Below are 17391 nucleotides of genomic sequence, written 5' to 3' on the forward strand. Positions count from 1 at the left end.
TCTGAGAGGCACCATCCCTAAACAGGAACTTTATCACATATGCAGAGGCTGTTAGGAAAAGAGTTGCATATTGGTGCCTCCTCACATTTTACTTAAGGTCACTCAGCATTATCAGTTTTCAAAGAAACAAATACCTTAGAAATAAATCATTCTGCTTCGATAAATTATAATAATGTTAATGAAATTTGAAACTTCTTTAAGGGTAGAAGCCAAAATCCAAACTGGACAATCTTAAAAAAGCTGAAATGTAAAATGTTGACTTCCACTTAGATAAAATGAATTCTGTTCTAATCTCTATGGCTTTATTTACCTCCTTACCTTTACTCTTTGGCCTGGTGATGACAGTGGCCCCTCAGCATTTCTAATTTCATTCTGAAGGCTGTGGTGGCTGTGGAACTTCTCCACAGAGCTTGAGTAGTGGCAAAATGGGAGTACATGTTCATCGATGAGGTAAGCACTGGGTGCCAAGCAGTGTGGGTCGGAGTCTCAAGGTGGAGTTTTTCCATGATCTTCTGGTGCCCACACTCAGCAGCAGCAAGATCTCAAATAAGTATTATAAAAGTGACATAAATATAAAGACACAAATTAAATATAAAAACATGCAGAAAGATAGACCATTAGAACAATAGTCCAAAGTAACCCAAAATAGCTATATTCACTTCAGACTAAACTTAGAGGTCTCCCACATGGGTGCACCCTCTGCTGCTTTCCAAGTCACATTAGCAGGGAGCTGGATCAGAAATGGGGCAGCTGGGAATTGAACTGAGACCCATAAGGGATGTGAGTGCTGCAGGTAACAGCTTAAATTACTGCAACATAGTGCCTGCCCTGGAATCTTTTTGGATGTCACTTCTAACACCAAAGTTGTCATGCTTCCTGAACACCAACCCAGTTCTCCAACACCTACTAATTATCAGACAGTTCAATTCTGATCCCATCTAGAGCTAGAAGAGAACTTGAAGATGCCAGACCCAAGCATGTTTGTGGTTTATGGTCAACTCTCTCCATTCTGAAGTTGTATAGTGAGCTCACAGTTATTGCCAGAAAGGGGTGTGTTATGAAGAATCAGAGCTACACCTATTACTCAGGAAATTATAAAGGCCTTAAAATCTGTGTGTTAGACAATAAGTAGAAAGCCAAATAATTTGTTTCTTATAACTACATTCTCAAATAAACTCTCAAATTCATAAACCCTTTCTCAGCCAGCAAAAGCTAACTTTCCCAGGCATCCTCAATGGGCAAAAACTCTACCTGAAAAAAACTACTCTGTGATACTATTCATTTCTTTTTCTTTTTTTTTTTTTATTTTTGACAGGCAGAGTGGACAGTGAGAGAGAGAGAGAGAGACAGAGAGAAAGGTCTTCCTTTACCATTGGTTCACCCTCCAATGGCCACTGTGGCTGGTGCGCTGCGCCGATCTGAAGTCAGGAGCCAGGTGCCCCTCCTGGTCTCCCATGCAGGTGCAGGGCCCAAGCACTTGGGCCATCCTCCACTGCACTCCCTGGCCACAGCAGAGAGCTGGCCTAGAAGAGGGGCAACCGGGACAGAATCTGGTGCCCCAACCAGGACCAGAACCCGGTGTGCCGGCGCCACAAGGTGGAGGATTAGCCTATTGAGCCACAGTGCCAGCTTCTGTGATACTATTTAATAAACAAACATATGGATTTTAGGATTTCCTAAAGGTGTGGAAAGACAGAATCAATTAAAAGGTCTATTCAGTGAGGTAATAACTGAAAATATCCTTAATTTTGAGAAAAGGGGACAATCAAGTACAGGAAGCACATAGAACTCCTAATGGACATGACCAGAAAAGATCTTTAGCATGACACATGGTGGTCAAACAGGAAAATATAAAAAAAGGATTTTAAAATGTACCTGAGAGAAATGCCATATTGCCTTCAGAGGAGCTCCAATTAGATGAACAGTTGATTTCGAATCAGAAACCTTATAGGCTAGGAAAGAATGGAGAGTCGTAGTCTAAGTCTTTTTTTTTTTTTTTAACTTGGTGAAAAACACATTTTAATCCAAAATTGTGAACAACAGCATTTAGGAAATTATATACAAAGGTATTTACAGTCAATTTTACTCTAGCTGTTATGAATAGAAAGGCACCTATATACATAGAGCCGTCTACAGTTGCTTCTTCCCAAAATACAAACAAACCAGTGCAGAAAGGCTAACAGTTGAATGGTGCCTCAGCTCAAAATTGTTATGATCAGATGAGACCCTGACCAATTTTCCAGGACTGAAAAACACTGGTTAAACTGGGATAGTAGAGGCACGTGTGTGCCACCCTGTTTCCCACTATACCCATGCTGCTGCTCCTCTACTTAATTGACCTGCACGTGAACTAAGACCTGCAGCTGAATTCTGGACACTTTTGTACAACAGGCCTGTCCGGTCCAGGCTGAGTCCACAGCAAATGGTTTCACTACACGACTGACAGTGCCTGTTTGCAACAGAAGTAGATACAAGTTTAAAAAAGACTGGACTAATAAAATCACCCACCAGTCACTTAACTCATGGCTGAAGCAGCCAAAACTCCATTCTAGATCACAAAATAAGGCTTGCATGGTTTTATGATAGACACTATTTGTCACAGCTACATTTTACGTGGCCAAGACGCTGGTCAGAAATCTAAACCATAATATTGTGTTCTTATAGAAAAATACAATCCCATTTTATGAGTTTCTAGGAATAAATTATGGAGAAAAAATTAGAAACTACCTGCTGTCCATGGTCTCCCTGGGCTTTACAGACCTTGCCTGTGAAAACACACATACAGAAGGTCGTATTTAACCTCAAATACAGTCCATTATTTTCTATTCCTCTTAATTCTTTAAATGACCAGCAATGAAGATGATAATGATTATCGGGTAGTAGGGAAAAAAACTGTAACCTACTCATTTTTCCAGCTAAAAATTTCATTTAAGAAACATGTGGCATTGTCTTGTAATAATATGAGTACAAGATAACTGGAAATCCAGTTCTAATTATTTTTTTCCTATTGAGAGACAGAGACACACACACACACACAGAGACAGGCAAAGCGGGGAGCTCCCACCTGCCAGCTCTCTCTCCAAATGCCTGCAATGCCAGGGCTGGGCCAGGCCACATCCAGGAGTGCGGAACTTCACCTGGGTCTCCACACGGGTGGCAGGGAGATAAGTGCTGGATACATCACCTGCTACCTCCCAAGGTGCACATTAGCAGCAAGCTGGAAGGTGGAGGGGAGCCAGGCCTTGGGCCCAGGCCCTCTGATATGGGCTGTGGCTTCCCAACTGGCAGCTTCACTGCTACACCAGGCGCCCTCCCACTGCAAGTTTCCAACTACAAATGGTTGGCGACTGTTTCCTTGATAGCTATTGCAGGAGTAGGTCCGACGTGAGTCCATATACAGCCCTTCTCAGGTCTGGTAGGAACCGTGGGAAAAGGTGATGACCGTGACTTGAAATATTCAGAAGGTGCATGACAAACAAACTCCAAGTATTCCATCTTCCTTGGGAGCTCTTCTTTTGGCCCTATGATATAGGACACAGGATCAAACCGGTCTCTGGGGCTGGAGAGAGTGGGAATGAGCCACGTCAGAGGCGCACTCTTCTTGCAGTACTGCTCCTGGATGAAACCCCTGATCTGAGCATAGTAGGGCTTTCCATCTTGCTCATCAATCACAGAAACCACGTCGCCAATTTGGTAATACACACACTTGTAGAAGATGGACTCTGCAGTAATTATGGTGGAGACCGACTCGGGAGCTTTGATGGGGTTTTTCAATTTAAAAATATGCCTTCTCCCTTTGCCTTTGGTGGACACTTTCTTTTCGGCCGCTGGAGCGGATTTGTATTTAGTGTTTCTCAGCCGAGCAGACCTCCAGTGGATTTCCTGCTTACTCTGCTTGCCGCCCCCGCCGCCGTTGCTTTGCGGAGGGGCGGCCGACATGCTGGCGAAGGTGGTCGAGCGGAAGCCGCCGCCACGGCGGAGGGAGGGTGGGATGAAAAGTATCAATATGTTCCTAAGTCAGTATATATGAAATACATGAAATTTGTATACCTTAAATATTTTTTTTTAAATCAGCAGTGAAGCCATTCGGTTCTGGGCTTTTCCTTGTTAAAAGGTCTTTATTACTGATTCAATCTCCATCTTGGTTATTGGCCTATTTAGGTTTTCTATGTCTTTGGGAGTCAATTTTGGCAGATTGTATGTGTCCATAAAACATTCCATTTCTTCTAGGATTTTCCAATTTATTGATGTATAGCTATTTGTAGTAGCTCTTCATGATTTTTTTTAAAGATTATTTATTTGAAAGGCAGAGTTGCAGAGTCAGAGAGAGAGAAAGAGAGAGAGAGAAGGTCCTGGCTGCTCCACTTCCAATCCAGCTCCCTAGTGATGAACCTGAGTAAACAGCAGAGGATGTCAAGTCCTTAGGCCCCTGTCCCACCATGAGACCTCAATGAACTCCAGGCTCTTGGCTTCAGATCAGCCCAGCTATGGCAGTTGCTGGCCATTTGGGGAGTGAACCAGTGGATGGAAGATATATGACTGAATGAGCAGAAACTAACATGTCTCCCAGGAATGAGAATGTTCTTGTGAGAGGAGAATCTTAATGTCCCTATGGGTTAGCTCTTCAGATCAAGGATATACTATAGCTACTTCTCAGGCTTAGGGCATAAGCTACTACCTTGCTTTCTTCCAGAAAGAATGAGCTAGGAGTAAACTGCACAGTCCTAGGGACTGAGCCACCAGGAGCATCTTAGATCACCACTCACACAGTTTTGAAACTTAGGACAAGGAAAAGAGTGAAGGGAGCTTTGAGGAGACACCACCGTGTAAACTTTCCAAGGGAACAAGCCAATGACATTCATGATGAGATATCTGCATTTATGGTAACTAAAAGGACATGTGAAAATATTTTTTAAAATTATTTTACTCATTTGAAATGCAGAGAAACAGAAAAAAGAAAGATTTGTTTTCCTCCTTCATCGATTCACTTCTCAAATGCATGCAACAACGATGACCAGGCTGAAGGGATGGACCAGGCTGAAGCCAGAAGCAGGAAACTGAATTTGGGTCTCCCATATGGGTGATAGAGACCCAAGTACTTAGGCCATCATCCACTGCTTACAAGAGTGTGTAATAGCAGCAAAGTGGATTGGAAGGAAGGCTGATACTCTGATATGGAATATGGACATCTGAAGTGACATCTTAACACCTGCTGTAGAGTCAAAATCAAAATGGAGTGAGTGTGGCTAAGATATGATTTCAGATCTCTTGCTTCTGTACATATTAGCTTTGCTTGCTAATGGCTAAGGGTGTATCCTGTAAAACTATGTGGGCCAAAATTCCAAGGAAATAAGTTGAGAGAAATGTGTCCTGCACTGTTATCTTGCAACCATATTTTAGAGTTGTTATTGTTCCTGGGTTTGTTATTATTAACTGTTATCTTACAACCATATTCTGTTTTTTTTTTTTATTGTTCACTGCATACCAGGGATTTGAAATTGTGAGCCTTAGTGGAAGAATATTGTAAAAAACTGTGTAACTCGCTGTTGGGGACCACACTCTGGTAAGGAGTGATGGTCCCAATCAGATGCCTTGCCTCTCATTTTCAATTAAATTCACGTGTGACTGCCACTTGTTTTTGTAATACTCTATTTTAGCTGACGAATGGATGCAACACTGCTCTAAACATCCACCAAAGCAGAGTTTTTACATGAGAATGATAAATAGGTTTTCTCCACTTTCTTCTTATGTGAAATGTTCACAAATAGAAAACAAACCATTTTTTATTCCTGTGGAAAAATGCTGATTGTTCTTTGGAAGAATGCTGAAATACTGAAGCTGAATGAAAGGTATCATGGCAGAAAATATTTAATAGTGTTGGGAACTTCAGAGGGGAAGGTGCCATTTGACAATGTGGGGCTGAATGCAGATATTTAGGATTTATTTCCACATATAATGGTTTGTCCCCTTTGAAACTTATGGGGAAATTTAATCCAAATTATCATAGTAAGAGATGAGATCATGTGGAACCTTAGAGGAGGTGATTAGGATCAATTCTTTCATGTGATTAATGGGTTACAGGTTTATCTCCAGGGGTCTGTTTCAGCAGTCACTTTACATTAGCCTCTCCTATACTCAGCTTTATTGGTCCACATGGTTCTTGTGCTAGGCCTTTGCCAATAAGAAGGCCAGCACCAGATGTTGCCCCTCAAACCTGGGACCTAATCCTTGAGCCAAATAAAACCATTTCTTTGTAACTTACCCAGTCTGATACTGTGTTATTAACAAGAGAATACAGATTAAGATCCCGAGGAAGAGCCATGCTGAGAGGTCAGGGTCATGGACTAGAAATCTTGTTTCCCAACTCAGGGGGACCAGATCACCCCTGGTATGAGAGGAAGGTTTAAGGATCCTACAGATAACAGCAGATCCCCCCAGTGAATAGCATATCTGCAGACATACTCCCTCTGAGGACCTCTCATCCTACCACACTATATAGGGAGACATGCGCCTATCCAGAGGGCCTCCAGCACTGACCAGAAGTTTCTGTGTGCAGGAACAGGACAGAATGCCGAGGGGCCCAGCTACCTGCTCAATTCGAGCAAACTGGCCCAACACACTCACCATTTCCTTGCTTCCGTGATATCCAGGCACCCTCTTGAGGGGTCTTGTGATGACCAAAATTTGCAGAGCGACGGACCAGCTAAGGCCTCTCTCGGGAGCAGATCGGGGAGTTGAGTACAGCGGTGACAAAAAATAATATCGCATGTGGTTCCCCAATGATGCCCCTGGGCACCTTGATTGAACAATTTGCCCAACCGGCAAGAATGCACGACGTCAGAAAAGGTGTAGCCAATCAGAATCCCATTAAGGTTCCTTGTGACTATTTCTGGAGAGGGGAGAAGCTTGGACTTAAGCTGCAACTCTTCTGGTGGTAGGAGAGCACTTTCCACTCTTGATGGTCCCATCTCCTTGGATCCCCCCCTCACCCTCCCACCCTCCCTCCCTCCAGTGATCACAATCCTACTGAGATCTCATGATCCTGCGCTTGCAGTAACCTGCTTCACATGAGCTACAATTTACAAAATGTTGGCTGGACTGTGGGCCTTTCTTTTTCTTTGTATTCATAGCTTATCTTATGAGGTTGTTTGACATTTTTTTATATTGATTTTAAGACTAAAAATATTATGTAGGTTAGTTTTTTGTTTCATTTCTCTTATAAGTATTTGATTTCTAGTCTGTGTTTTCTCCTTTAAAATGTTTTCTATTTGTTTCTTACTAGTACATAGTAACCCAGTTGATTTTTATGTATTTATTTTATACCTAGTAAGCTTAATTCTCTTATCAGTTTTATTTATCTAGGGATTATGTTGTATTTTCTCTGTATACAATAGTATCATCCAATATATTAACAATTTTGTTGCTTAAAAGTTTATCAAAAATTTATACCTAATATTTCCTTTTTTGTTGTTTTATTTACCTGATTATACTTCCAAGATGAAGTTGGAGAGAAACAATGAGAAGAGATAGACTTGTCTAGATCTGTTCCCAGGAAAAAAGCTTGCAATGTTCTGTAGTAATTATGCTGCCTTAGGTTCATTTTACACAATCTTAGTTGGAATGTGGAAGTTGCTGTTTTAATATTCTATTAGTTGTTGTGTGTTTATGGCCCAATGATGAATTTTATTATATGTTTTTTAACATTTACTCTAAATGATCACATTATTCTCTTGTATTTTTCACCCATGTGAATGTTTACTCTATTTGTTCCAGACTGTTAACCCCCTTTGAACATTTTAGTATATTCTGTTCATTATTAATTTATGATCATTTCATATTTTTGCAGAACAACCCCCCAAACTAGTTGGAAATGTTGTTTTAGAACCCCAAACATGGCCTACTTGTTCAACATGCAGAAAGCCAATTACTGACATCAATGTAGAAGCAAAGAGGTGTTTATTTCAAAGACAGAGCAAGAATCCATGCAGCTATTGCTTAATTCCTAGACTCCCCAAGGAGTAGGGTTGAAGGTTTTTATAAATGAAAGCTAGGGCTGACAGGTAGAGGTTTGTCTTGTGTGCAAGGCCCTGGTGTTTCAGTGGTACTCATGACCTTCCTTTGATTGGTGGCATGGTGCACTTTGGGGGATTTTTTTTTTTATAATGGCCCAGTGGGCTTCAGTTAGTCGGGGGACTACATATAAGTGGTGGTTATCTTTTTCCCAGACCTGGAATTTCCATGCTGAATCTGGAATCCCCCTAAACAAACCCATCCAGGGAATATTGACCAGCAGGATTTGATCTACTGCAGGAGCAAGTGCTTCCTTGTACTGTGGGAGAATGGCATTTAATTTTAATCATATCCTTTGCCTTTTACATTAAAAGCATTCTAGGTGCAGGCACATAGGTGACGAATGAAGTAATAAAGTTTATTTAAAAGGTAAGAAAGCAAACACAAACATGAGTGGGCATAATTGAAGAGTAGAGTTGGTCAGAGAGAGAATGTGTAGGGGAAAGGAAATATAGAGATGGCACCTCACCACCTCCATTAGTCTTGATCTCCAATGGAAGACAGCATAAGCACCTCCCAGCACCTCCTTTTATGAGATAATGTGGTCACTTGTGAGGTTTATGGAAGCTCCATAAAATTCCAAGTGGAGCTCAATATACATATTTACATGACTTTCCCCTAGGTCCCAGATGAAAAGAAGGTTTCCTGGGAAAGGAGGTGTTCTGACAAATATTGTAGAATTACACGGGGGCAGGGCTTTATGGCTTTTGACCTCCAGCTCACTTAGCTACCTTATCCCATATCACACGAGCCTGATGATTTGTCAGTACAGCTGTATCACTTCTTCAATTCAGTGAACTTCTTTTGGTAAAGGACAAGCAAGGACCTTGGTCTAGCGAAACAAATGAGATGATGGTTCTGCCTTTACATTACAGGGGTTCAGTCACAATATGTAATTGAATATGATAATACTTTAAAATATTTGTATCTCTTATATAGAGAGATGGTCCTTAAGTTCATTTTTATTTCATGTCCTTGTCTGACTTTGTCATCAATGTAATGCTGATTCACACTAAAACTATTTCCTGTTTGGTTCCACTTTGGATGAATCTGCAAAATTTTGGAATTTTTTTCTTCCTTAAAAGTTATCTCACTGTCCACTCTGCCTGTCAAAACAAACAAACAAACAAACAACAAAACAAAAAAACAACTTTGGGCCGTTCCATAAATCTTGGACTGAAATTTTGTTTGTAGACATGGTTTGTTGGCTCTTTTCATTTGTAAAATATTGATTCACCCTGTTTAGTTTATGAGACATTTTCCTATTTATGTTACATTCACATTTTAATATTCTGAGTTCAAAAATTTGGTGGACTCTTGTAGTGCAATGAGAAGGCCATGCCAAGATGGCTTCTGGCAATGGAAACTGCCTGGCAACAGGCTGTGATTGGATGGCTTTGGAAACCACATGGCAATGGAGCCTGCCTGGCAACAGGCTGTGATTGGATGGCTTTGGAAACCACATGGCAATGGAGCCTGCCTGGTAACAGGCTATGATTGTATGGCTTTGGAAACTGCCTGGCAACAGGCTGTGATTGGATAGGGCATGGACAGCCCCTCGACCAGATTGGCTGCCTTGGCTATTTAAGCTGCTGTACCAACTGAAATAAATAAGTCTGTGGGCTGCTTGCCTCAGGCTGATTTCCGGGGTCTGTGTGGTGACTCCATGCCTCCTGCTCCCATAACACTCCTCCTCTCAGAATGCATCAACCTCAAAATCTGGTGCCCAATGTGACTGAGAGAGAAATAGACTATCAAACTCCACGAGGTCCCCCCTTGATTTTGGCAAGTAGGCCCCTCGGTGTTTTGTGTGCTGTTTGGTTCTGTAAGGGTGAGTACAGAACCCCCTCCTATGCCCGTTTCCTTGTCTTTGTCCTCAGTCTAAGTGCCCCAGGTAGGCACACATCACCCAGAAGCATAACGCTGTTTCTCGGCGCCTCCTTTTACTTTCAGGTTGCCCGTCAAATTCACATAAGGGGCTGATCATCCCAGAATTCAGAACCAAGTCATCTTCCCTCACTTGAGAGAGGTGACACTCCAGAGACACCATGTGGGCATACGGCCTTGACCTAATGAATCAAGGAAGCCCCCCACTAAGCACAGGACATACATACAATCTGATACACCACTGTCTGTCTGTCTAAGGTAGGGAACCCCTGCAGAATGCTATCAGCCACTGAGGTGCTAGGAATTTGTTTTGTTATGGCAGCAGTGCTGTGCATGTCTTTCCTTTGGCTAGAGTTGGTGTGGCGCACTGCTCTTAAGCATTCAAGCATGGGAAAGATACCCCCCTCTCAGAAGCACACACATATTACCGAACACAATGAATCTGGGTAAAAAGAGCCTGTCACTCCAGGCCTCTGCTTCACAGGCAACAGTTGATGAATTAGGGAGAGAGAGCTCCCACAGTGAAAATGACATGACAGTAGACAATGCAACAATGCCTAGTCAGCCACCCCCCAAATACTCATGGAATGAACTTAGACAACCTCGAGGCAATAACCCATGCAAGGTCATCCCATCCACACCCAGTGAGGACTCCCACACTTGTGGCAGTCCTCAGGCACCTCAGGCTCTCAGGGCAGCCCCACCCATATGTTTGCCATTAATGTAGGAGTGGACACAGAATTCAGGACTGGGTGACCTTACTGTGCTAAAAAATAAATGATCTTGGCCAACACTGTGGCTCACTTGGCTAATCCTCCACCTGCAGTGCTGGCACTCCAGGTTCTAGTCCCAGTTGGGGTGCCGGTTCTGTCCCAGTTGCTCCTCTTCCAGTCCAGCTCTCTGCTGTGACCCCGGGATGGCAGTGGAGGATGGCCCAAGTGCTTGGGCCCTGCACCCACATGGGAGACCAGGGGGAAGTACCTGGCTCCTGGCTTCAGATTGGTGCAGCGCACCGGCTGTAGTGGCCATTTGGGGGGGTGAACCAACAGAAGGAAGACCTTTCTCTCTGTCTCTCTCTCTCACTGTCTAACTCTGCCTGCCAAAAAATAAATGAATAAATACAATTTTTTTAAAAATGACCTTACTATGCTAAAAAAGGCTTCTCAAGAGTCAGGTCCTGACTCTCCCTACTTTGAACAGGTGCTCACACAATGGGCAGCGAATCTTCAAACTCATTTTGACTAGGTTACACTGCTCAAATCATATCTGTCAAGACCACAGTTCTTACAGTCAAAAGCCTCCTATGAGGAAGAGGATGAAACTGTGGTGAGGAATAATGCTGCCTATGGAATAGCAGTAACCTTTGATATGCTTAGAGGCCGTGGCACCTACATATATTCTCATGAACAGGCCCTCATTGAAGTAGTTGCCTATTTTGATCAGGTCAGAGATTTGGCACTTAGAGCCTTAAAAAATATAAATCCTCCTAAATATAGTCAGCTCTTTAGAAACCTAGTTCAAGGCCCAGGCCAATTTCCTTGCCAGAGTCTTGGAAGCAGTAGAGAAAAGATTACTTCTTGGCCTCAATCAAGAAAATCTGGTCAAACAATTATCTTGGGAAGGCACTACTAGAGGCAAAAGCTGCAATTGCCCCAGTCTGTAAAGAAGACCTTTCTAAATGGATAGTAGCTACATAGGAGGTAAACCCTGCTGATACACCCATACAAGCCATAGAAGCCCTAACTGAAGCCATTAACAAACTGAACACAAGGAAGTCAAATGAACCTCCAGTTTATTGGGGATGTCAGGAAACAGGACACCTATGGCCAAACTGCCCAAACACTGACAGATGGGGCAAGCCCAAGACGCTGTGACCCAGATGTAATAAAGGCTTTTGTTGGGCAAGATTGCAAGACCAAGCCTTTAAACACTCCCAGCAGGGCGTCCCTCAGCCCAGCAAGTAAGATATTGACCAGTTAATGGTCAATCAATATCTTCAATCTGAGGCCAAAATGGACCCTATACTTAGATGACATTGCCTTTGTGGCTTTAATTGATATGGGGGCAGATGCCATTATCTTAAAAGCTAGGGATGCCGGTGGAAAGAACAGGTCATCAAAGAAGGAGGTACCTTTCTCTGAAGGGGGGAGAGAACTTCCACTTTGACTATGGCCTTGTCTAAATATGATCAGAGTCACCGAACTCAGGGGGCTTCCATAGCCTTGGCAGCTCATGACAAGAGCTTAGGGTGATCACTGATGCCATAAACAAAAGTGTCAATTTGTTAAGTCAACAACAGGAGTCACTGTGCACTTACTCCTCATGTAGTATCTCTGTCCTTAGTGTTCTGTACATTGAGATTTAATGCTATAACTAGTACTCAAACAGTATTTCTCACTTTATGTTTCTGTGTGGGTGCAAACTGTTGAAATCTTTACTTAATGTATGCTAAAATGATCTTCTGTATATAAAGAGAACTGAAAATGAATCTTGATGTGAATGGAAGGGGAGAGGGAGTGGGAAAGGGGAGGGTTGTGTGGGGGGAGGGAAGTTATGGGGGGAAGCCATTGTAATCCATAAGCTGTACTTTGGAAATTTATATTCATTAAATAAAAGTTAAAAAAAAAGCTAGGGATGCAAGAAAAATGCAACATTGGAAGACAGTGCCCAGGCCTGACCTCCAAGGTGTTGGAGGATTAAAATTGGCTGATCATGTCAGCACACCTATAATGTGGCGAGATGACAGCAGAGATACAGGAACCATCTTTTCACTAATTGCTGTGGTTTCCATGACCCTATGGGGGAGAGATGTGCTCTCACAATTGCAAATGGTCCTTACTATGGATCACAAATCTCCACGAGCCTACAGCTTTAATGGAGAACCTACAAGTAAGATTCACCCCCAATTCTATGAGCCACTGTTCACCTCATACAAAAGCCACACCCAAACCCCACTGAATGGGGAAAAACAGGAAACATCTGGGTAGAGCAGTGGCCAATATTACAACCCAAACTTGGCATCTTACAGAATTGGTACAGGAACAATTGGAAAAGGGACACATAGAGCCCTCCACTAGCCCTCACAACATCCCCATTTCTGTGATACAAAAGAAACAGGGAAAATATAGGCTACTACAGGATTTGAGGGCCATCAACAAAATCATAAAAAAGATGAGAACCTTTCAGGTGGCATTCCCCATCCAGGGGCCATTCCTAATGGATAGCACATAGTTACCATTGATGTCAAAGATTTCTTCTTTTCCATTCCCATCGTGGAGGAGGATAAGGCCTACTTTGCCTTTACAGTATGGGAGCCCAATTTCCAGCTCCCCGCAAAAAGATTTCGCCCACAAGGTATGAAAAATATCCCTGCCATTTGCCAAAGATACATTTCTCATGTGACTAGCACACTTAAAGATCAGTGCTTGGTCATATATTATATGGATGATAATTACTTGCTCATGAGAATGCAGCAACTCTGAATGCCTGTCTAATTGAGACAGTAAGAAATTTACAATTCTGGGGCCAGTGCAGTGGTGCACTAGGTTAATCCTCTGCCTGTGGCACCAGCATCCCATATGAGCACCGGGTTCTAGTCCCAGTTGCTCCTCTTCCTGTCCAGCTCTCTGTTGTGGCCCGAGAAGGCAGTGGAGGATGGCCCAAGTGCTTGGGCCCCTGCACCCACATGGGAGACTGGGAAGAAGCTCCTGGCTCCTGGTTTTGGATCAGCATAGCTCCAGCCATTGCAGCCATCTGGGGGGTGAACCAATGGAAGGTAGACCTTTCTCTGTCTCTCTTTCTCCCTATCTGTAACTCTACCTGTCAAATAAATAAATAATCTTAAAAAAAAAGAAATTTACAATTCCTGGGTTTGTCTATTGCCACAGAAAAGGTACAATATTTTCCTCCCTTTCAATTCTTGGATTATCAAATCTCCTCCCATATATCTCCAATGGGCCCAAACCTAAAAGTCAAGCATAAATACTCACTTAATGAACTTCAGCAACTATGCAGCCAAATCAATTGGCTGAAACCCTTCCTTCCCCTAAGACTTTCCTCTTAGACTGCTATTGAACTTACTAAGGGGAACAGCCCTTCTTCAAAAATCATATTGACACCAGCAGCCAAATCCACTATAGGAAAGGTAAACACCCAGTTGTCAAATTTTAAAACATTTAGATATGACTCTCAGGTGCCTCTGTTTGCCCTAACCATATGTACCCTCAAAACCCCCTTAAGGAGTTATTTGGCAACAACACAGACCACTTTTTTGGGTGCACATAACCTGGAGCAAGTGTCGTAAAATAGTTAACAAAGAAGATGCCATCCTTATGATGGGACTTAAATTTATATATATTATGCCAATAAGATATTTAACACAGAACCAGACATAGTGGTCCTATCCCTATCACAATTAGAACTGTCCACATTGATGCAGTATAGCATGCTCTTTCATACTTTAATGATAAATTTCCCAGGACAGGTTGACAATCACCTGCCAGTGGACAGGCTACTCCAGACATTACAAACCTTAGAAAATAGACTATCCAAAACATGCTTTCCCTGCTAATCAACCTATACCCATGGCACCGTGTGTGTTTACAGATGCCAACACATCACTGTTTGGAATAATGATCAAATCCTCAACAGAAAAAGATAAGATCCATGTAGAACCCCATGGGGGATCAGTACAGTTGGGAGAAATAAGGACAATAGTCAAGGTTCTACTCCTTAGCCAGGATGGGCCGGTAAATATATTTTTGGACAGCAAATACTCAGTACAGGTAGCAAAGGTGATCCCTTTTGCAGTCTTTAATCTGACCAATAAGCCAATTGACAGATGTTCACAACACTTAAAGAGCTAACTGAGAACAGAAAACACCCATGGTATATCTCACACAGAAGTTCACATACTGGGTTACCTGGCTTTATTTTCCAAGGCAACAAAAGGTTGATCGTCTTATCTCCTGCAACACGGCTACCATTGGACACCTAGAACAAGCCCATATTCTACACCAAAAATTTCATATGTCAGCAAGCAACATAAAATTGCTTTTCCCAGAGCTAACAATGATCCAGTGCAAACACCTAGTGCTCTCTTGCAAGAATTGTGCACCCCTCATCCTGTTAGGCCCACTGCCACAAGCAGGAGTGAACTCATGAGGCCTTGCTCCTAATAAGCTCTGGCAAGTGGACACCACTCACATTAACTCCTTTGGTAAACTTAAGTTTGTCCATGTGGTGGTAGATACTTATTCAAAGGCTGTATTTTCAACAGCCCAATCTGGAGAAAAGGCTAGTAATGTGATAAAGGCGGTCAAGTCAGCCATGCTGATCCTTGGTGTCCCCTGGATCATAAAGACTGATAACAGGCCAGCATATACATCACAGGAATTCAATTCCTTCCTGAAATCCTGGAACATACAGTCTGTCACAGGTATCCCATTCAACCCACAGGGACAGGCAATCATTGAAACAACTCATAGGACAATTAAAGATCTCTTACAAAAACAGAAAAACAATCATATGCCCCCAGACCCACAGCTTGCTTTGACTGAGGTCCCTTTCACTATCAATTTTCTTACTTTTGATTCCCAAGGGATCAACCCAGCTTACAAACACTGGGGATCCTTTCCATCCCAGACCCAAGCCCATATGGTTAGGTGGAAAGACCCCCCTAATAGGAGAATGGAAGAGACCACACCCTCTGCTAGCCAAGGGTGGAGGATATACTTGTGTCTTTCCAGAGAATGCAGGATAACCCATTTGGGTAGCAGCCAGAAACATCAAGCCTGCAACTGACAGTCAACCAGAACCAGCTGAACAAGACTGAGAGTCCATCTTGTTAGCAGATGCACCTGCCCTATCATCCTAGCCTGAGAAACTGCCCATGGCCACATCCACTACTGCTTTATACCCCACTTAGCTCTGGTCAGCCACTCATATGGCCCACAGCCTGTGTGTGGTTATGCCATTCCTGATTGCCATTGTCCCTCATTCCTACCTCCATCTGAGCAAGCACTCCTGTGGTCTCCCATTTTGAGCACTGGTTAGTCTACGAGGGTACGATCCCCTGGGGGACAACCTAAGACAGGCACAGCCACATATGGAGACCACATGGAAATGGGGTCAACAATGGTATGGCCAAGAATCATGCCTCCTATTGCTCAAAAATAAGCAAAAAAGGGGGAAATGTGGTGGAATGAGAAGGTCATGCCAAGATGGCTGCTGGCAATGGAAACTGCCTGGCAACAGGCTGTGATTGGTTAGGGCATAGACAGCTCCTTGACCAGATTGGCTGCCTTGGCTATTTAAGCTGCTGTACCAACTGAAATAAATGAGTCTGTGGGTTGCTCGCCTTAGGCCTGATTTCACCCAACTCCCAGGGTCTGTGTGGTGACTCGTGCCTCTTGCCCCACCACGTTCCTCCTCTCAGAATGAATCCACCTCAACAGATTTAGATCTCTTTTTAAAATTATACTCCTAATTCAGACACTCCTCTTAATATTTTTTAAATATTTATTTATTTATTTCTTTGAAGGTAGAGTTACAGAGAGAGAGAGAGAGAGAGAGGTCTTCCATCTGCTGGTTCACTCCCAAGATGGCCACAACAGCCAGAGTTATGCCAATTGAAATCCAGGAGCCAGGGGCTTCTTTTGGGTCTCCCACACAACTGCAGGGGCCCTAGGACTCGGGCCATCTTCTATTGCTTTCCCAGGCCATAGCAGGAAGCTAGTTTGGAAGTGGAGTAGCTGGGACTTGAACCAGCACCCATATGGGATGCTAATACTGCAGGTGATGGCTTCATGCACTACGTCACAGTGCTGGCCCCTTTAATATATTTTATATATATACATATACATATATATATATATACATACACACACACACACACACACACACACACATATATATATATATATATATTTGAAAGGCAGAGTTAGAGAGGGAAAGAGAGAGATCTTTTTTCCACTGGTTCACCCCCCAAATGGCTACAATGGTCAGGGTGGGACCAGACTGAAGACAGGGGCCTGGAATTCCATCCAGGTCACCCACATCAGTGACAGGGGCCCAAGTATTTTTTCCATCTTCTGCTGCTTTCACAGGTGCTGGGACTTGAGCAGTGCCCATGTAAGATGCAGGCATCACAGGTGGAAGATTAACCTGCTTTTCCACAATGCCAACCTCTTCTCTTAATATCTTGTTAAGATATGTGACATCTGTAAGGCTAATTCTATTTGATTTGTGAAATTTGTTATTTGTGATGCTTTCCTGTTTTTCTCTTAAACACTTTTATCAGATACGAATTTTGTCAATATTATCACATCCTGGTTGGGGAGCTGCTTCCCATAGTCTATGGACTTGTTGTTCAGCATAGAAATAAAAAGAAGAGGGCAGCACTGTGACATATTGGGTTAAGCTACCACCTCCAAT

The 17391-nt window shown here is 42.9% G+C and overlaps 1 protein-coding gene and 1 long non-coding RNA gene across 2 annotated transcripts; both read right to left on the reverse strand.

Annotated features, from left to right (window-relative positions):
• Positions 1-300: 300 nt before the first annotated feature.
• LOC138843440 (uncharacterized) lies at positions 301-3280 on the reverse strand. Its single transcript, XR_011378140.1, has 3 exons — positions 2728-3280; positions 1876-1952; positions 301-541 (listed from the first exon to the last, which is right to left on the reverse strand). It is a non-coding gene; the product is annotated as an uncharacterized lncRNA (long non-coding RNA).
• A 38-nt stretch (positions 3281-3318) lies between these two features.
• On the reverse strand, positions 3319-3959 carry LOC138843439 (GATA zinc finger domain-containing protein 1-like). The gene has a single exon (XM_070047294.1). The coding sequence runs from the start codon at positions 3937-3939 to the stop codon at positions 3331-3333; it is 609 nt and encodes a 202-aa protein (XP_069903395.1). The 5' UTR covers positions 3940-3959; the 3' UTR covers positions 3319-3330.
• Positions 3960-17391: the final 13432 nt, after the last annotated feature.

The sequence above is a fragment of the Oryctolagus cuniculus genome, chromosome 8 (assembly GCF_964237555.1).
Source record: "Oryctolagus cuniculus chromosome 8, mOryCun1.1, whole genome shotgun sequence".
Classification (NCBI taxonomy): Eukaryota; Metazoa; Chordata; class Mammalia; order Lagomorpha; family Leporidae; genus Oryctolagus; species Oryctolagus cuniculus.

Excerpts from the sequence above, each read along its gene's own strand:
- LOC138843439 (XM_070047294.1), bottom strand. The coding sequence starts at position 3,939 with ATGTCGGCCGCCCCTCCGCAAAGCAACGGCGGCGGGGGCGGCAAGCAG.